Source organism: Balaenoptera ricei, chromosome 19 (assembly GCF_028023285.1).
Source record: "Balaenoptera ricei isolate mBalRic1 chromosome 19, mBalRic1.hap2, whole genome shotgun sequence".
Lineage (NCBI taxonomy): Eukaryota > Metazoa > Chordata > Mammalia > Artiodactyla > Balaenopteridae > Balaenoptera > Balaenoptera ricei.
The window spans coordinates 17,565,254-17,586,732 of record NC_082657.1 but is presented as its reverse complement, the minus strand read 5'-3'; the positions used below and the strand labels follow the sequence as shown (position 1 = coordinate 17,586,732).

The 21,479-nt window shown below is 38.0% G+C and overlaps 1 protein-coding gene across 3 annotated transcripts in view; it reads left to right on the top strand.

Annotated features, from left to right (window-relative positions):
- UBA2 (ubiquitin like modifier activating enzyme 2) overlaps positions 1 to 21,479 on the top strand; it is a 31,736-nt gene continuing 10,257 nt past the window's right edge. For 2 of the 3 annotated variants that reach the window (XM_059904695.1, XM_059904696.1), the window contains exons 1-12: positions 1 to 184; positions 2,043 to 2,126; positions 3,024 to 3,094; positions 4,301 to 4,365; positions 5,758 to 5,858; positions 7,422 to 7,543; positions 13,253 to 13,320; positions 13,772 to 13,893; positions 17,450 to 17,549; positions 18,441 to 18,607; positions 20,350 to 20,443; positions 20,542 to 20,654. In XM_059904695.1, the coding sequence (XP_059760678.1) occupies positions 47 to 184; positions 2,043 to 2,126; positions 3,024 to 3,094; positions 4,301 to 4,365; positions 5,758 to 5,858; positions 7,422 to 7,543; positions 13,253 to 13,320; positions 13,772 to 13,893; positions 17,450 to 17,549; positions 18,441 to 18,607; positions 20,350 to 20,443; positions 20,542 to 20,654 (1,245 nt within the window). In that variant the 5' untranslated portion in view covers positions 1 to 46. Of the gene's footprint in view, positions 185 to 2,042; positions 2,127 to 3,023; positions 3,095 to 4,300; positions 4,366 to 5,757; positions 5,859 to 7,421; positions 7,544 to 13,252; positions 13,321 to 13,771; positions 13,894 to 17,449; positions 17,550 to 18,440; positions 18,608 to 20,349; positions 20,444 to 20,541; positions 20,655 to 21,479 lie in introns of those variants that run through there. The other variant, XM_059904697.1, reaches the window with a different exon arrangement.

The window sequence follows — 21,479 nt, the reverse complement described above, 5'->3', positions numbered from 1 at the left end:
CAGTTCTCCCGCCTCCGCCTGCGCCGAGGCTCGTGGTTGTCCCGCCATGGCACTGTCGCGGGGGCTGCCGCGGGAGCTGGCCGAGGCCGTGGCCAGGGGCCGGGTCCTGGTGGTGGGCGCGGGCGGCATCGGCTGCGAGCTCCTCAAAAACCTCGTGCTCACCGGCTTCTCCCACATCGACCTGGTGAGGGCCAGGCGTGCGCGCGGGGTGAATGGCGGGCCGTGGAGACGGGGCCGGGGGATCGGGGCCCGGAGGTCCGGACCTGAGCTGTGGGTGCGGGGGCGGACCAGGAGGCCCTGGGGTCGTCGCTGCCCGCCTAGAGGGAGCTCTTCGGCGGCTACGGGGTGGGCGCCGCTGCACGCCGGGCCCGCTCCGCACGCTGAGGAGGCCAAGGGCCCGGGTCTTCCGGGCGTCCCGCGAAGAGCCGTCCCCCGCCTCCCAGGCAGCGCCAATTTGTGGCGGCTCTGGGGTGTGGAAGAGCCCTCGTGTCTTCGCTTCAGAGCAGTTCCCCAGCTTTAACCGGAGGCAGGAGAGGATTGTCTCGAGTCCCTTGGGGATGTTGTGAGTGTTCAATTCGAAGTCCCCCTTAACTCAGATAATATGCAGAGCAGAGGATGGCAGTGGTAACCACCAGGACCTACTGAGCGCTTGTCCCGAGCCCGGCGCTGTCCTGCGCGGTTTACTCCCCTTAACGCACTTAATCTTCGCTACCATCATAGGCTTGTAAACCCTGTCTTCATCCCATTTTATTTTTAACAGATAAGAGGAAAAGTGAGGTACGGTGGGGTTTAGTAACTTAGCTAGAACTCCTTTGTGGCTCGCGCCCCTCTCTTCTGGGTACAATCTGCGTGACTGTCATTGTTATCACCGTAGATTATTTCGTTAAAGGTATTGGTTAGGATTTTAACTTTTGCATTGCTGTACAGTGACGGGAAGCTACTGTCATTCTGAGTCAAGTCATTTCTGTTAATGTAAACTTTTTAGAGATTGGAGTTGTAACCTGAAATTTGGATGTGAGTTTATAGCATCTTAAGGTGTAGTGGAAACATGGAATTAAAAAAAAAAAGTAGAGGTGGCCGACTGAACTAATAAATGAGTGACTGGGGGGAAAAGCATTTACGCATTTTCCATTGGTTTTTATAGGGTTAGTCTTTCCATTCAGTTCTGTATCCCAAATATGAATGTGGCATAGCTAATACCTACTGATACTTCTTCAAAAGGATCATTTTGTAATAGACAAGACAGTGAATTGGGGCCCCTGAAAAATAAATGCTGATCCTTTTTTATTTGGTTTAATTTTTGTAGTAAATTTAGAAAGCAAAGATAAAAAATGTTAGGTGATTATATGTTTTGGTGATTTTCACCAAAACCATTAGGGTGTTTCGCAGTTAGAACATTTGATTACTCTTCATGTAAATTTATTGAAATGGAGTGAAAATGGTTTTAGTTATAATTATTTCTTCTCTTATATTTATTTTGAAGCAGCAGTTAGATAAGACTTAAAACGTGAGACTTCTAACCTTGTGTAGAAGTTTCCCTCCACAGCCCTCAAGTAATGGTTGTAAATGAAATTGTGTGTGGGTAAGGACTGTTGAATTAAAGAAAGCAGCAAAAATTCAATAAATCTATTTGCCAAGTATTATTTAAGAAAAAGAACAGGGCACAGTTAAATCTATTATGTTGGATTTGAAAGAGTAATCAGATTGATAGAGAAATGATGGAAATATAATGCATTTTCAGCATCATTTTGTCGTCTAAGGAATTTCCTAACATGTTTGCCAGTATGATTAAACAAATGAACAAAAAAAGCATCCTTTCTAAAATATTTTTGAGAAAGGTGTCTCTGAAATTAAATCTTGTTTTAATACGCATTAAATTATTTTTATCAATTTAACAACTTTAGTATGTTGGTCAAAAAGCATTTTCTCCACTAACGTAGCAAATATCAAAAGTTCTGGGTTATGGATGCTGAGGATAGTGATACGTATTGCTCAAACATACCAGGAAATTTGTGATTTATCTGGGGTTTATGCATTTGTAGATTGATCTGGATACTATTGATGTCAGCAACCTCAACAGGCAGTTTTTGTTTCAAAAGAAACATGTTGGAAGATCAAAGGCCCAGGTAACTTTGTATTTCTCATATCATTTCTATTTATTCATTTATATTTCTGCCCTTTGGTGGATCTTCCATTTATGGTATTAGGTTAATTTGGACTCTCTAGTAGGAGGGAGAATATGGGGGAAGCCATCTCTTTTTAGCTGAGGAATTATGAAGAATAAGAAGATCTCTAGAAAAGGACAGAAGACTGTGCCATCCTTTCTTATCTACAGAGGAAATAAAAGTGCTCTACCCAATCCTGTAAATGGTGTCCCCTTCTTAAATTTCTGATCGTTTACTTAGAATGAGCCTTGTGTTCCTACATTCCCTGGAGCTTGGCTGCTCCTGTATTTGTGGGCAAGAGAAGCTACAGCTTATGCCATTGTTCCCTTTAGAAGAAGACAGCCTCCCCTGAGGTTCTAGCCATCCTGATCTTTCTTTAGTTCCTTGAATGTCCCATCTTGATTCAAGGTTTTAAAACATCTTTCTCTTTGCTTTTCTCCCAGCTTTTTGGGCAAACTTTCACTCTTTTCTCCTTTTCATTTTTCAAATTTTCTCTAGGGGTGCTTTCCTAAATCTCTTAGACTAAATCATATCTTCCACTCATTACAGCCTCTACTTTTTCTATGTATCATTTATCATAGTTTGTAGTTAAATTTATCTGGATGGTTATTTGATTAATGTCACTTTTGCTCACCAAGTGCCGTATACAGTTTCTGATATATGGAAGATGCTTAGTAAATATTTGTTGAATGACACTTCGTTACTGCATTTGACATTTTTGCTGAAGCTTGCCATTCATGTACAAGTGTATATAAATAGGTGAAATAACTATTGTCTGCCATAGATAGATTTCATATTCAGATAGAAATGTTGTAGTAATTTAGTAAATTAGTAATTTAGTGTTGTTTGTTTTTCCAGGTTGCCAAAGAAAGTGTACTGCAGTTTTACCCGAAAGCTAATATCATAGCCTACCATGACAGCATCATGAAGTATGCTCTAATTATTATGTTGCAAAATTGTGTTTGCTGTGAATTTTTAATTAAACCTTTAAAGTATAAGATACTTTTATTAGCTGAATATATGAACTCAGAGTCATTCTGCTTATTTAAAAATGATTTTTCTAGAATTATTAAAATGTAGTAGGTTGTGTCCACGTAAGTGACATTCTTTTAACAGTTCATATATATATATGTGTGTATATATATATATGTATATATATATATATATAATTTGAATGATTTAGAAAAGAGGTTATTTACTTTAATACTTTCAATAAATAAGTTACTTGGAAACCTAAAGGACCTTATATTGTTTTAAATAAAGAGATATTCTAAACTATAAGAAATCAATATACATGATGATTCAGACTTTTCTAAATATATTGCTCTCATTCTGATCGATTTCAGCTGTGGCCTTTTTCAGTTTAAAAGGTTCCCTCTCAAAATAATTTGTTTATTAGGACTGTGACTTCTGTAATATAACACTGGGAATTGTGATGGGGCAGTAGTTTTGGTGGTACATAAATATACTCTGATCTCAGTAAAGATAGAGTAAAAATATAATTGTGGAGGCGTTGGGGCAAAGGAACCCTGCGTCTAAATGTCCTTTATCTATCGTTGTTGTCCACAAGTAAGTGGTTTTAAAAATAATGAGTTCTTGTTTGAGGCCTGGATTAGAGAAAGTCTTAGGCTTTCTCAGGGAATTTGTGTTTCCAGCTTTCTTTTCATTCTCTGGATGTTTGCTCTACAAGCTTGCCTGTAGCCCTACAACCTCCTTACCCTGTGTTGCTTTCCCAGTGCTGCTAAAAGCAGGGACCCTAGGGGCCTGAACCCTGCCTGATCCTGACCATGTGAGGTGAAGCTACAGGCCAGGCAGATCCTGGGAATGTATTCTTTGTATGTTCCCAGGCACTTGCTGCCCCAAGAAGGCCTGGTGGGACTCTCGAAGTCATGCCAGTTTGAGATTCTGCTCTGTGCCCGAGGTAGCTGGCCAAAACGGATGTGTGGTTTACATTTGTTTCTCGTGTTTGGGGAAAAATCAAACCTATCTATATTGTAGAGACCCCTAATATCAGTTATTTTTGTACTTTTATTACTTTAATGTGCTTTTTAGGACCCTGTATTATACTGTGAAGCTCATGTGTAAGGCCGGTTGTTTTGGTGACCTTTTTTTTTTGTTGTTGTTTTACTTTGTAGCCCTGACTATAATGTGGAATTTTTTCGACAATTTATATTGGTTATGAATGCTTTAGATAACAGAGGTGAGATTATTTTAATACTTTTAATTCTAAGTATTTCCCTTCCTCCATAACAAGGTTGTTTACACAATTAGTGTTAATTAAAATATTTCCTTATGAGTTAGAACTTAAAAGACCTAAAGGGAAGTAAGATCAGGTTTAAAGCTTGCCAATTGATTGTAATTTTAACTAGAACTAGTGTGAATATAGGGGAAGTTAAAATCATTAAAGAGGATGATGCATAGGTTGCGTGCATGTATATTTGTTTCAGATTATCCCAGCACTTAAGCACAGTGTGACTTCCTTCGTGTATGTGGAGATCTAAGAAATATCAGTGCCCAAATTTCTCCCAAAACCAATTGAGTCAAACTCTAAATGGGACCTAAAGATCATGTTTTTTCACAGTTCCCCAGATGATCTAAAGGGCAATTATGGCCGAAAACCACTGTTTTGAGAGTAAGGCAACAGGATGTCAAAGGTAGCATAGAAGTCATGGCTCTTGAATTATTTTGGGTATATCTGGTGCTGTAATATATCAGATTGGATCCTATTACGTGTACACATTTTGTACCATTTAAACTTTACACAAGTTGGTGATATTTCATATAATCAAGTATCATATAGCCAGTTATTGTTAACAAATCTTTGTGTCTGGAATGTGGGGTGAAAATACTTAATACTCTTTCTGTAACTACTTCCACATGTAAAAGTACATCTGTCAAATGAGTTTGTAACAATTTGGGGCCAGAAATATCAAAAGAGAAAACATACAAAGTAGCATGAGAAAGAGGATAACTCTTTTAACCAGACTCATCTTTTTTCCCCTCACCTTAAACTGCCTTAATAGTTCCACGTTGGGACTTCCCTGGTGGTCCAGTGGTTGAGACTCTGAGCTTCTACTGAGGTGGCGTGGGTTTGATCCTTGGTCGGGGAACTAATACCCTGCATGCTGTGCAGCAAAAAAAAAAAAAAAAAAAAGATAAATAGTTCCAAAGTTGATACTCCACATTCTCCATTTACTTCCATGTATTACCTGATAGTTTTATTGGAATAAGAGCAAGTTAAGGGGTTGGAAAACATTGAAACAATGTTTTAGCCATATTTAATAGAAGTAGGTACAGCAATAGAAGAGGAAGATGGCACTTTGGTATTAAAAAGTAATATATAGGGGTGCTTCTCCTACAGTAAATTTGTGATATAAATTTCTTATCTTTGAAATTTTGCTGTTGAATGTCTCTTAAATGTCTATAACAGTTGTATTACTCTGGTCATAGCTATAAGAAAGTTGTACATGAAATAAAAACAATAAAAAATGGTTTGGGTAAATTTCATCCTAATTAAAGGTAACTACATAATTTCTTTTTTCTTTTTTTCTTTTTTTTTGTAAACTCCTGTTAACTAGTATTTTTCTTCCAGCTGCCCGAAACCATGTTAATAGAATGTGTCTAGCAGCTGATGTCCCTCTTATTGAGAGTGGAACTGCTGGTTATCTTGGACAAGTAACCACTATCAAAAAGGTAAAGTACTTTTTTTTGGTTTGGTTTGGTTTGGTTTGTTTTTTGCTTCCCGCATATTTATTTGGGAACTTAAGGAGGGAAGAAGTAAACTTTGGATATATATGACATGGGCTTGTCAGCATCCAGGATGTAAGGATTATTTTGTGCTCCTATAAAACTTAGATGCTATAAAGGTACCAAAAAGAGTACAGGCAAAGATCTTTTAGCTCTGTGCTACTTTGTTTCATGTAGCTTATATATTAAAATCCTTAGGCTGGCAAGCATAATAAACTTGCCTTTTTAAATTCTTAGTAGCCATGAGACTACATGTCATGTTGTAGTTGATATATGGTAAACCAGCCTTCTAAAAAGTTACTTGTCTAAAGTCTGGATTTATAGATCTGAAGAGTACTTTGAAAAAAAACTTTGGAGTATTTGTAAAGTATTGATATTTCAAATATTTAGATAAAACTAGAGAATAAGAACAAATACATGTGTGTTCACAACCCAGTTTTATACAGTCTCAGCATTGTTATTCATTTGCTGCTCAAATCTTTTTCCTTTGAATTCTTTTAAGAAATTAAACATAGATACATTCGAAGAATCATTTAGCAGGTTTTGAAACTAAAAGGAATTACACTCTACTTGAAATTTGGTATTTTTGTCCGCTCTTTGGCAGTTTTTCCATACTGAAGATTGTGGCCGTGCTTCAGTTGTTTTTACTGTTTAATATTACTCTTCGAAAGCTTAATTTATATCATTCTACAAAGACTTATAAATATCAGTTTATGAGGGGTGACTGCTTGCCATATGGCTGCCCCCAAGAAAGCATATTGGAAGGACACCAGAAATGGCATTATGGAGAAAACACTGGATCTGCTGCAATTTATATTAAAATATTATTTGCAGGTTTGGGGTCTTTAACCATTATTAGAAAGACATTGTTCATTACCATGATCCTGAGACACTAGTATGTGTTAAGACTGAGATTGAGAATTGCCAAGATAAAGAATACTCATTCTAAGTTTTAGAAAATTATCTCAGGTGCCGTGGACTTCTTTCAAGGATTCCTTACAGTATAACTTTAAACATAACCCTTTAGCAACGAAATGAAGAGTATTTGGTTTGGCAATACTTAGGATTTTTCCATGTATCTGGATAGCTCTGGAAATTAATGCTTTAAATTCACTTAATCTTCAGGAGCTTATAAGGTAAATCTATAAATAATATTTAAATAACTGAGTTTCACAAATTTGAGAGATAATTGGTTGGAAAGTTGTTATTTGTCTTTCTAGTAGTTTTCCCTGTCTGTTTAGTGTGATCAAGGTAAACTTGTAGTTTCTCCTCACCGGGCCAGGAATCAGAGAAGTCCTGGCTTAGTCTTAGCTGTGACTATGGTAGATTCAATTAACTTTTACGTTGTAGTTCCTTATCTGTAAAGTAAGGATTTTGGAGTTACTAATATTTTAAAATTTTCTTGACAGTTGGAATATAGATGAAGGAATGAAATGTTTATGATTATATTACAATATTGAGAAACCACCATGATGGGATAAATGTTTTTCTCATATCCTGACTTTGCAGGGTGTGACTGAGTGTTACGAATGTCATCCCAAACCAACCCAGAGAACTTTTCCTGGCTGTACAATTCGTAACACACCTTCAGAACCTATTCATTGCATCGTTTGGGCAAAATATTTGTTCAAGTAAGAGTATATATGTTTCTGGGCATATTTTTAGTACTGATCATGGACAGTGGGGTCATTTTTATTTGAATACCTTGGAGAAATTGTACTTACGATGATGAAGCTTAGTCTGACTGGAGACAGGCATGTAACTAAATGAATACAAATCTATGTATTTGGAAATACTAAAACATACTTAGAAGTAACTCATTGGTTAAAAAAGAAATAATGGAAGTTGAAAATACTTTGTAAAAATACTGAAAATACTACATGTGGAACTTGTAGGATACATTGAATGTGGTAGTTGGAAGAAAAGATACAGGCTTACACACATGAAGAGAGGTGAACATTAATGAGCAAAGGATCCAACTTATGTTAGAAAAAGAACAACATAAAGTCAAAAAAATTAGAAGGAACGATATAATTGAGGTAAGAGCAAAAAATAAATTGGCAAGTTTGATCATAAAAAGGAGAGGGGGATAGATAACTAAGTGGGGAATATAATCTCAACACAGATTAGAATAATAAGGGGAAAAAATGGGATGATAAAAGATTATGCCAGTACATATCCCCCCCACCCCCACCCCCAGCTGCGTTGGGTCTTTGTTGCGGCACGCAGGATCCTCTGCTGTGGCATGCAGGCTCTCTAGTTGTGGCCTGCGTACTCAGGCTGCGTGCGGACTTAGTTCCCTGACCAAGGGTGGAACCCGCATCCCCTGCATTGGAAGGTGGATGCTTAAGCACTAGACCACCAGGGAAGTCCCTATGTCAGTACATTTAAAAAACTTAATGATTGGATAAATTCATTTTAAAAACTTAGAAAATGACTCAAAAAGAAATAGAAGGCTCCCTAGGGAAATTTAATCAGTGGGTTAAATTCCTCTGACTGATGCATCAAACCTATGTGAATTTATAGGTGATTTCCACTAAATTTGCAAGGAATATATCATTCTAATCTTTATATAAAGTCTCAGAAATTTTTTTTAAAAAATGGAATACTTCATGTTTTGGGGCTATCATATCTTTGATAGCAAAACCAGTTAAGGCTGGGGACTTCTCTGGTGGTCCAGTGGGTAAGACTCCGTGCTCCTCTTGCAGGGGGCCCAGGTTCGATCCTGGGTCAGGGGACTAGATCCCACATGCATGCTGCAACTAAGAGTCCGCATGCCGCAACTAAGACCAGGCACTGCATGCCTGCATGCATGAATAAATAAATAACCTTTTTTTTTTTTAAGAGAGGGCATTTTGTTATTTATATACTTATTTATTTACTTTTGGCTGCATTGGGTCTTCGTTGCTGTGCGCAGGCTTTCTCTAGTTGCGGTGAGCGGGGGCTGCTCCTTGTTGTGGTGTGCGGTCTTCTCATTGCAGTGGCTTCTCTTGTTGCGGAACACGGGCTCTAGGCACGCGGGCTTTAGTGGTGTGGCTTGCAGGCTCGGTAGTTGTGGCTCGTGGGCTCTAGAGCGCAGGCTCGGTAGTTGTGCACAGGCTTCCTGGATCTGTGGCATGTGGGATCTTTCTGGACCAGGACTCGAACCCGTGTCCCCTGCATTGGCAGGAGGGTTCTTGACCACTGTGCCGCCAGGGATGTCCTACATACATTATATAAAAAACAAAACAGTTAAGGCCGTTATAAGAGGAAAATTGTGAGACATTCTCATTCATAAATGTAGATGAAAAAATCCTATGCAAAACATTAGCATACAAATCTAGAATGGTATAAAACAAAAAGTATACCATAACCAAGCTGTATTTATTCCAGGAATGCAAGCATAGTTTAACACTAGAAAAATCTATAAATGGCATTTACTTCATTAAGAATTTAATGAGAAACTATATAATCTTCATAGGTGTCGAAAAAGCATTTGGTAAAATTTAGCAAACACCTTTTCATGACAAAAATTCTTAGTAAACTAGGAAGAGAACTATCAACCTCATAAAAAATATTTTCTAGAAATCTACAGCAAACATTAGTTTTCCTTATTTTTTGATTAAGGTATAATCACTCAGAAAAGTAAACATATAATGGTGTAACAACAAAATTTCACAAGAAATACACTTGCAAGGTTTATTTACTTGGCAAACAGTTTTTTTTCTTTTTTAATAGACTTTTTAGAACAGCTTCAGATTTACAGAACTATTGAGAAGATAGCACAGAGTTCCCACACCCAGTTTCCTCTGTTATTAACATCTTAGTATGATACATACATAACAATGAGCCAATATTGATACATTATTTATTAACTAAAGTCCATAGTTTATTTAAATCTCCTTGGTTTTTGCCCAATGTGTTTTTTCTGTTCCAGGATACCCCATTATAGTTAGTTTTGTCTTTAGGCCCACCTTAAGGGGGCTGTGACAGTTTCTTAAGGCTTTCCTTGTTTTTGATGACCTTGTTAGTTTTGAAGAGTACTGGTCAGGTTTTTTTTTTTTGGCTGCATTGGGTCTTCGTTGCTGCGTGCGGGCTTTCTCTAGTTGCGGCGAGTGGGTGCTACTCTTTGTTGTGGTGCACAGGCTTCTCATTGCGGTGGCTTCTCGTTGTGGAGCACGGGCTCTAGGCACGCAGGCTCAGTATTTGCGGTGCGCGGGCTCTAGGGCGCAGGCTCAGTAGTTGTGGCACACGGGTTTAGTTGCTCCACAGCACGTGGGATCTTCCCGGACCAGGGATTGAACCTGTGTCCCCTTGCATTGGCAGGCGGATTCTTAACCACTGCACTACCAGGGAAGTCCCTGGTCAGGTATTTTTTAGGATGCCCCACTGTCGGAATTTGTCTGATGTTTTTCTCTTGATAATACTGTGGTTATGGATTTTTGGGAGAAAGACCACAGAGGTAAAGTGCCATTTTCATCATATCATATGAAGGGTACATGTTATCAACATGATTTATGACTATTAATGTAGGCCTTGATTACTTTAAGGTAGTGTTTGTCTGTTTTCTCCACTGTAAAGTTACTCCCTCCCCTTTCTATATTGTCCTGTCTCTTCTCACCCATTTATTGATAACAGTGTGGACTCATTGATGTTGAATATAGTTTCGGTTATAATCTAATACTGTTTTATTTTGTTGCTCAAATTGTTCCAGCTTTGGCCACTGGGAGCTCTTCAGTTGGCTTTGTGCTCTTTGATATACTGCCATCAATGTGTGGGGTTTTTTTGGAGCAGTTCCTTACTTTCTGGTACTACAAGATGCTCCACGCTCATCTTGCATGTTTCCTGCTTCAGCCCTAGAATTAGACATTTCTTCAAGGAGCCCTGGTTCCTTTAATTGAAGAATGATACTAGGAACCAAGATGCAAGTGCTTAGGCATAGTTCTGGGGTGCCATTTCTTTTAGGCCCTCTTAGCTGACAGAGCAAAAAATATATTTATACTAATTTGTGTATATAAAATATTGATATGGTTCAATGCAATTCTAATTAAAATCTCATTGGGGATTTTATTAGAACTTGTTCAGCTGATTCTAAAATTTATATGGAAGAATAAAGCCTAAGTGGAACCAAAACATTCTTGGAGAAGAGTAAGTTGAGGTGACTTGCTCTAACAGATTTCAAGATTTAATATAAGGTAAAAATAGTTTAGTGAGTTGCTGGTGCAGGGATAGAAAAACAGACTGTAACTGAGGTTGCACAGTAGATCCCAGATGAAAGAAGGGACTAAATAAAAGGGAAGGCAGTTTACTACCAATGTGGAAAAAAATTGCATTCTCTACTTCAAAGGATATGTGTAAATTAACAATATATAGAAATTAAGTCCAAGTGGATTAATTATTCAGATGTGAAAGACAAAACTTTAAAATTTTCTAATATAGGAGAAAATCTTTATCTTTGGGGTTAAGGAACAATTTCTCAAGATACACAAGTGCTAATTATAAAATAAAGGATTGATACATTCAAATTCATTTAGTGTCTTGTCAAGAGACATTAAATGATGTATAAATAATAAGCTGTTATATGGGATGAAATAGCTGTAACATATAAGCAACTAAAACTGTGATCTGGAGTATATTCCTGGAATCAATAAGAAAAAGACAACCTGACAGAATAATGCTAACATACATTTTTTCACTTAAAGGGAAACCCAGATAGGCAATAAGCAAATGAAGATAGTGTTTAACTTTATGATTGACCTGCAAAATCACGAATAAAGCCACAGTAACATACTATTTTACACTTGCTCGTTTGGCAGAACATTAAGTCCGGAGAGGAAGTAAGTCGATAGGAACTCTTACGTGCCATTGTGGGGCTGTATTTTGGGGCACAACCAATGTGGGAAACAAATGGCCATTTTCTTGTAAAGTGTATCCGGATGTTTGAGATTTTTACTGTACAAAGGATTTCTTTAAGATAGCTTTATTATCGGACTTCCCTGGTGGTCCAGTGGTTAAGACTCCGTACTTCCGATGCAGGGGGCACAGGTTCGATCCCTGGTCGGGGAAGTTCTGCGTGTTGCAGCCAAAAAAAAAAAAAAAAAAAAGATAGCTTTTTAGATAGCTTAAGTTATGTGCTTGAGGAATGGTTAGAAAGTTATTAAACAATTCTTAGGATAACTTGCTTAACGAAAGAGAATTTCAGCTTAATACTTTTATGTTATTTCTTTTTTTTTTTTTTTTTTTTAATTATTTATTTATTTATGGCTGTGTTTGGTCTTCGTTTCTGTGCGAGGGCTTTCTCTAGTTGTGGCAGGCGGGGGCCACTCTTCATCGCGGTGCGCGGGCCTCTCACTATCGCAGCCTCTCTTGTTGCGAAGCACAGGCTCCAGACGCGCAGGCTCAGCAATTGTGGCTCACGGGCCTAATCGCTCCGCGGCACGTGGGATCTTCCCAGACCAGGGCTCGAACCCGTGTCCCTTGCATTGGCAGGCAGATTCTCAACCACTGCGCCACCAGGGAAGCCCTATGTTATTTCTTATAAAAGAAAACCGTCTTATTCACTGCTGAGTTCCCAGCACCTAGACCAGTGCCTCGCACATAATAGGTGTGTCAGTATTTGTTTAACAGCTAGCTGCAGGTATACTTCACAATTATTATTCTGGCAGTGGAATATTATCCATGTTGGAATGTAAAAGCCGCTCACCTGTCTCTTGATCAAAGATTTTAACATAGGAATTTGCAGAGCCTAGCTGGCAGAAATGAATCTAGGTCTACTAAAATTTAGCCCTGCCTGTGTTGTGGTTGAAATAAGGATGCAAGCTGTTTTTTGGTTTTTTTTTTTTAGTTAGTTTTGGATGCGTTGGGTCTTCGTTGCTGCGTGCAGGCTTTCTCTAGTTGTGGCAAGCGGGGCTACTCTTTGTTGTGGTGCGTGGGCTTCTCATTGCAGTAGCTTCTCTTCTGACAGAGCATGGGCTCTAGGCACGTGGGCTTCAGTAGTTGTGGCACACGGGCTCAGTAGTTGTGGCTCGTGGGCTCTAGAGCACAGGCTCAGTAGTGTGGACGCACGAGCTTAGTTGCTCTGCAGCATGTGGGATCTTCCCAGACCAAGGCTCAAACCCGTGTCCCCTGCATTGGCAGGCGGATTCTTAACCACTGTGCCACCAGGGAAGTCCCTGCAAGCTGTTTTAAACAGATTGTTTTAATACTTTTAAGTTTATGGAGCATAATTTGTCAATTGTTTATTTTTCAGCCCTACTAAAGATTTGAGATAACTAAATTAGTTGTTTGAGGAAAGTAGGAAAAGTTAACCTTTGTTCAGAGTATTTTGTTGTACATAAATATTTACTACTCTTAAATTATAGCCAGTTGTTTGGGGAAGAAGATGCTGATCAAGAAGTGTCTCCTGACAGAGCTGACCCTGAAGCTTCCTGTGAGTAAACTAGTTGGGATATATTTTCTTATTGGTGAGCACTATCTTTATTTTGCTAATTTAATATTGATAGCTTAAGGCGGGGGGAAATAATTGCTGTTATGTGCTAGATAATATATTATGTGTTTAAGGTGTGTTTTTAAAAATGGGTACTGCCATTTTTCTTGTGAGGAAACATGGTGCAGGGAAGTTTCACAAATCTAGTAAATAGAGGCAGGAGTTGTTCCCAGATCTGATTATAGGTCTGTACTTGGACCTGCTCTACATATGGCCTTCAGACACTGAGGTAGAAAAAGATGGTGACGAGCATGTTATAATTCTGTCTCCTTGAACTCAGAATGCGTCAGATGCGGGTGCCCTCCATGGGTGACTCTTTTTTCCCCTAAAGGTAGATGAGAGCTTAGTTTCTACACTAATTACAGTTGAAAATAAAATGGTGTTTGTTTTGTAGGGGAACCAATGGAAGCTGAAGCCAGAGCCAGAGCATCTAATGAAGATGGTGACATTAAACGTATTTCCACCAAGGAATGGGCAAAATCAACTGGATATGATCCAGTTAAACTTTTTACCAAGGTTAGGTTTTCTTTTTTTTTTTTATAATTGTGGATAGATTTTTGTTACTCTGTTTGTTTTAAACTAGTGCATGATTGAATTACACTTCTTTTTATGCCTACTGCTGTCTTAGTGAATTCATTGATGCAGGTGGGATAAACAGGTTTGAAATTTTAACATCAATACTAAATCAGTATAGCATCTTTATAGAAGGTAAAATACAGAGGCTTGCTTATTCACTCTTGGTTGTCTTTCCATCCCTCACTTTCACTGAACTTCTTGATTTTCTTTGTATAACTGACTTTTGGTTCCTGCTGTTTCTTGTCTTATATCCCTTTGCCGCTCAAATCTTCTATTGAGAGTTTGGTTGACATGTTCTAAATTGCTCTTGAATCCCTAAGCCTGTGTTCTTGGGTGAATTCCTCTTCATTTTATATATTGTTTGCTCAGTATTTTTAGAGAAATCTGTAAGATTGCTTTAATTAGGTCTACCTAATTATGGCTCAGCTAGGCCCTCAGATCTGCGTTTTAAAAGTCTTTTTATTTCTCCTACCTTCATTGCCTAGCAAGTTTATCATAATAGGCACTTGAAGCCTTCTCAACTTGTCTTAAACTGCCTAATATGACCTTATTAGGCAGATGACCTTAAGGATATATTAACAGGTTTGAAGCCATTGGACATAATTTACCTGTTAAGAGAAGGTCCCACTTCACCGCAAACTTTTCTCTTTTCCCTGCTTCTTTTTTATTTTATTTTTTTTATTAAAAAAATTTTTTTTTAATTGGAATATAGTTGATTTACAATGTTGTGTTAGTTTCAGATGTGCAGCAAAGTGAGTCAGTTATACATATATTTCAAGATTCTTTTTCCATATAGGTCATTACGGAGTACTGAGTTCCCTGTGCTATACAGTAGGTTCTTATTAGCTCTTTTCTGTTTGAGAGAAATCCCTTTGAGTATAGGCTAACGCTTCCACCTGGTATTTTTCTGTCTTGTACCTTTTTCTTCAAATAGTATTTTCTCTCTGCCCTGCATCTTGAGTCTCCTGGCTCCTCCTGTCTGCTTTCTGGCATGCACACGTCCTGTTGTCCTAAGCAGATGGCCTACTGCTCCCTCCAGCTTCTATTTCATCTTTCCTCAGTGACAATACATGTCACAGGTTGACTTTCTTAAACCTACTGCATTTATTTCCTCATTACAGCCTTTACCTTAGAAAGTGGTTTTTATTTTGATTATACTTAAAATCAAATGCACTTAACTCTGATATGGTTATCGACAGTGTTTTCCAAACTAGTATCCATGTACCTATTTCCATTCCAACCTGAGCAACAGTTGAATGCCAGAATAATCTGAAGTACATCTCCAATCCGTTGTTCAACAGGTAACTTTAAGCATCTGCTGTGTGCCAGGGGCCACTTTAAGTACAGAGGATTTAGTGGTGAAAGACAGAAAATATGGTCCCAGCTCTTTTTAGGGAGGGAGCTCAGCATCTAGAAGGGAAGTCAAACATTGAACAAGGAATTTCAAGTTCAGGGTGTTATGACGTTCAGTTCTGATGCATTGGAACCCTCTAATAATAAGTAAACTTAACCCCACTTATTATTAAACATTATTATTAGACCTAGTATGAGGGTTCAGAAGAGGCTGTCCAGAGGCTGTCAAGACTTCTTCAAAGTCTTGACATTTCAACTCAAGACTTTAAAGAATAAGGGTGGGGATGAGTGTGCAGCATATAGAAAGAAAGTTTCAGGTTGAAGAACTGAAATAATTCCCATTAAAGGGGAGAGTGGAAGGAGGTCTGGAAAGGTAAGCTGAGGTTAGATCTGCCACGATAAGGATGTTATACCAAGACAGTGGGAATCCATTAATGGGTAGTCTATAAGGTATAGAAAGTATGCAGTGCACTATTGTAGGACCTGGTGTTCCTCTTGTAACCAATATGGGACAGTGCCTTCTGGAGTTGTGCAATGCCAGAGTAATCTGAAGTACAACCATCTGCATTCCCAGTGGAGTGTGGAGGAAAAGTTAGACTCAACAGGACTTTGTATGTATAAAGTGAGGAATGAAGAATAATACTACCTGGTTTCCTGCTGGGCATCAGGTGAACAGAGGTGCCGTTCTCTGAGATAGGTAGGGTGAGAAACAGATGTGTGCGTGGGGGTTGGGGAAGAGGGGAAGGTGATAGAATTAATTTTGAGATTCCTCTGGGATATTAGAGAGATGACAGATGGTTCTAGGTAAGTAGAGCAGTTTAGACTAGGGATTTGGTTGAGATTCATAGGTTTATAGAAAGAGACAGGAGTGTGAAGATAGGGACTTCCTGGGTGGCGCAGTGGTTAAGAATCTGCCTGCCAATGCAGGGGACACGGGTTCGAGCCCTGGTCTGGAAAGGTCCCACGTGCTGTGGAGCAACTAAGCCCATGCGCCACAACTACTGAGCCTGCGCTCTGGAGCCCGTGAGCCACAACTACTGAGCTCATGTGCCACAACTACAAGCCCGAGTGCCTAGAGCCTGTGCTCCGCAACAAGAGAAGCCACCACAGTGAGAACCCTGCACACCACAACGAAGAGTAGCCCCCGCTCACCGCAACTAGAGAAAGCCCGCGCGCAGCAATGAAGACCGAACACAGCCAAAAATAAATGAATAAATAAATAAATTTTTAAAAAAACTTACAGTACTCAGAGCTGTGTGGTTTTCACACTGAATTGTACTCTAATTAGTTGTATATTTGGCTGGTTTTCAAAGATTAAGGATGCTTAATAAATATTTATTGAATTGAGTATATTTTGATAGAAATAGTTCTTTTAACTTAGCCACATCTAAATTCATACCTGGTACATACAACAAACCTGTGGAATAAATCAGTCAACAATAGAAAATATAGCTAAGGAAAAGGTAAAACTATTAAAATCATCTGAAATTCTGCCACATAGGAAGTGTGATTCATGTGATGGTCTCTCAGTCTACATGTGGTAATGTTTATGTTTTTATTTTCGAAATAGGAATTGTTTTGTGTGTTTGAGGTTATTTGGGGGGGGGGGGCGGGAGCACATTTCAGAGATGTTGCAGATGGTTAAATTCTGTTTTTGAGCCCTTTTTAAATGTGTGTGCTTTATTGGTATGTACCCACAAACTTGGAGATATTGCTAACTGGTACCTTTAGCCTCAATTCTTGTGGAGTTGGTGTGTATTCACTTAGTCCGCTTGAATGGTATGATTGTGCTTCCGACTGATCTGAGGAGCTAATTTAGGGGAGGTGACTTGGGAGGACAGCGTCAGTCAGCACAGTTCAGAGTTCCCTTACTCTGCTTTCATCAGCATCTCTGATTTTAACTGTTTCACATACAGGGGTTTTGTGTAAAATTTCCTTTTACACAAAGGTTTAAGCTCCCCCTGCCCCTTTGAGAATTGTTCATCTACTGGTATGTAACATGTGTTCTTTAAATCAGATTTTATAGTGTAATGTTTAAAATAAATCAGCAGGGAAATTTTGTCTTACTTTATCAGCATAGGGACTGTAGGGTAGGGTTCATGGAATTTACCTTTCTTCCTTTCCTTCTTTCCTTCTATCTTAGCTTTTTAAAGATGATATCAGGTACCTGTTGACAATGGACAAACTGTGGCGGAAAAGGAAACCTCCGGTTCCATTGGATTGGGCTGAAGTGCAAAGTCAAGGTAAAGGATACATTTTTGTCTTTGGGATACCTAAATTGGAAATTCTCTAACCTAAAATCTTTAAATAGCCCTGTCATTTCTTGTTATACAGTGGTATACACCCATGGTAAGAAATTCAGACAGTTCAACAAAGTATGAAGAAGGAAAATCACTGGAAATCTCATCACCTAGGGAAATAGTTACTATTAATGTTTTAAGGAATGTCTTGGTGATAACTCCGTGCACGTAGACGCAGGCAGTTGTATATGCACTTTCCGTAAATGGAATCGTACTATTTATATACTCTGACTTGCTCTTTTCAGTCAGTATTATTTAACTGGTCCCTTATCAGTTAACATTTAGTTGTTTCATATTTTCCCTGACATAAAGTGTTGTTCCTTTAACTTAGGAACATATGCAAGAAAAACTATTGTAGTAGTGACTACTTCCTTACCCACTCTCCTTCAACACATTGTGTCTCAGCTTGTTTTGCACAGCAGTGTTCAGCATAGTGGAACTTAAAAGGTACCAGGAGACTTAGGATGTCAGTTTGGAGCAGTTTTCTGCAGTTATCTACAGTAACGGATACTTCACTTTATGGCCCAATTCAAGTATTGCTCTAATAGCTTCCACTTATTGAGTGCTAACTATGTTCTGGGCATAATGCTTATTATCTTATCTACATTATATTCTTGAATCCTCCAGTAATCTCCTATGAAGTTCTGAAACAGTCTTGCACCTTTCCCATATTAATATTGGCGATTTTCTTGTACACATAAGTGTATCATAGTGATAATTACTTTAATGGAATTTGTTTCATATTATTTGATTTTCTTATCGTCAGGTATTGAATTGTTAAACAGAGTAGAGGAATGATGTTAATAGTGAAATTTCTAATATTTTTTTCTTTAGGAGAAGAAACCAATGCATCAGATCAACAAAATGAACCCCAGTTAGGTCTGAGAGACCAGCAAGTTCTAGATGTAAAGAGCTATGCACGTCTTTTTTCAAAGAGCATTGAAACTTTGAGAGTTCATTTAGCAGAAAAGGGAGATGGAGCTGAGCTTATATGGGACAAGGTTTGTTTTGAAAGTGTGTGGCAATTACTTGTATATCAAATGTATATTTTAGTTCTTGAGCTGTACCAGAACTTAGTAATTTGGGGATATTGTTTATTCTACCAGATTTTGAGGACATGTTGATTTTTGTTTGGATGTTTTCATCTCTAATTACTATATTGAACTATGAATTTTCTATATGTGAATTTAAGCAATATCATAAAACCTCATTTTAGATTCTCATGTGTTCATGGTTTATAAATGTGACTTTACTGGAGTAAAATGTTTATCTGACTTAAGCAAATAGGCTTAAGAGAACTTCTTACGTAATAGAGATTTGTTAATAGAAGTCATAATATCCTTTTGGGGACAACAGCTCATAGGCCTAATTTGGCCTTGAAAGTAATAAAATTGCCCTTTAACTCTTAAAGGTCTGAGAGACTTCTCAATTCAAAAATGAGATGTCATTTTTCTTACAAGTTAAAACAGTATTTAATAGTGTTTTGCAGTTAAATGTTACGTTTTGAGATTTGGTGAGTTTACTTATTTTTAATTAGTCAATATTTTCTATGGTTGTAAATGATTTATCTGATAAAGTTTATATGTTCATATATTGGTAAAGATTTGCTGTGAGTTTTAAAATAAGGAGAAAAGTTTGATCAGTTTAAGAAAACTAAGGTAACTTTATGTGCAAATTTTGAGACGGGTTGAATCAGACATCTGAAATAAAGCTGGTAAATTTAGATTTGGGGGAGTCTTGTCAACATTAGTCTTTAGGGTTTGTGTGCTATAAGGAGTAACTGTTAAAAAAATTTTTTTCATTGTTACTGTACACTAGTGGTTTGGGAGGTTTTCATCTATACACAGGGGCTACATAACAAAACTTGGAACTGTGAATTGTTAGCCTCTGTGAGTAAACTCTGTAACTAATGGGTGTGATAAGCCAATTGCCTGGGGAAGTACCTGATGGACACTGTGTTGGGTACTCTTAAATAATATTTAATCTTCACCACAACCTTACAAGATGTTTATATAATTTTTCCTATTTAACAGATTAATGAATATTGGGTCAGGGAGGTTTATTTGCCTGTGGTTACATAGCCAGCCAAATAAGTATGTAAAGAACCCACATCCTATCAATGCTTTTTCTTTTATACTTTGGTGTTTCTGAATTATGGGCTAGGATAGTTTCTTCTCAGTTCAAAGCAGGAAACCTTGCGGAAATCTAATTAGAGAGACTAGGATATAGTCTCAGGAAGAACGGAAATTGTAAAGGGAAAATTATTGTCCTGCCACATCTGAAAAGAAACAATGTAGTACTGTGGTGTACGTGAAGGGAGTTTGGAGAAGGAAAGCCAAAAGGAGTAGTTCAGCTGTTTCTGAGGCTTCAATGAAATAGCTTTCTCAAAACAGCCTGTGTTCCCTGGGTTCTGTACTTGTCACACAACCTTATTGTTGACTGATGGACCCAGGGAAGGATTGCCACCATCAATAAATGCAATTGGTATTCTGGTCTATACTCTTAGTCTCCAGTGCATTTGTTTAAGCAGGAGTGAATTCCTAGAACCTGCTGGCTCTTGGTAAGACCGCATTCCTGGATCACAGGAGCTGATGATGAGCCCCTACCCCCTTCTCATCCAGAGAGGCCATCTCTTGTTCTAGTTGACTTGTTATAAATGTGTGAAACTGCTGTTCTGAAAGAAATACTAGCCAAATTAGTAAATTTGTGGAGAGACTTGTTAAATTGTTTAAATTATTGGCAGGATGACCCATCTGCAATGGATTTCGTCACCTCTGCTGCAAACCTCAGGATGCATATTTTCAGTATGAATATGAAGAGCAGATTTGATATCAAATGTAAGTTTTTTTGTACTTCAATTGTATCATCTAAAATTCTAAGGTTTTTTTTTTTTAACAGCTAAACTTTTTTTTTTTTTTTTTTTTTTTTTTTCCAGCAATGGCAGGGAACATTATTCCTGCTATCGCTACTACTAATGCAGTGATTGCTGGGTTGATAGTATTGGAAGGATTGAAGATTTTATCAGGAAAAATAGACCAGTGTAGAACAGTGAGTGTTTCTATTTGCAATTTTTAAATTAAAACAATAAAATTGGTTTAAAGCAATGGAAAATAATTATTCAAGTTACCTTGTGAGTTGCATGTTTAAGTAAGCTTCCTGGAAATTATAACAAAAAGGAAAACACATTTGCTTCTCTTATTTTTGTCACATTTGCAGAAGCTAGTTTGCTTCTAACATTTCTAGTTTTACTGATTTCTTGGAAGAACTCCTTGTGTGGGTCCTTATATTAACTTTTCTCAATTGTTTTTCAATTCTAAGAGTTCTCTGGTTTAAAATTCCATTTGGTTATTTTGTAGTCCCCTGTTCTTCAGTCATTTTTTGTCAGTCTTTTTTATTTTAAACTTATATTTGATCATGTTAATGTCTGAAATCTTTATGGATGAGTTTGCAGTCATCTGCTAGATCTCTCATAGTGTTTTGTTTGCTTATGTGATACATGATTTTTAAAAAAAAACAATTAGTATTTGTTAAAACTATATCTGTGATAATTCTTTAAGGACCTATTGAAGGTGTGTTTCTTCAGAGAGGATTTTGTGTTTATTTTAATTTTATTTATTTAGTTTTTAAAATTGTATTTATTCATTTATTTATGGCTGCGTTGGGTCTTCGTTGCTGTGTGCACGGGCTTTCTCTAGTTGCGGCAAGCGGGGGGTCACTCCTCATTGCACTGCGCGGGCCTCTCATTGCGGTGGTTTCTCTCTTGTTGCAGAGCACGGGCTTTAGGATCAGGGCTTGAACCCGTGTCCCCTGCATTGGCAGGCAGATTCTTAACCACTGCGCCACCAGGGAAGCCACCCAGTGCCACATTATTAA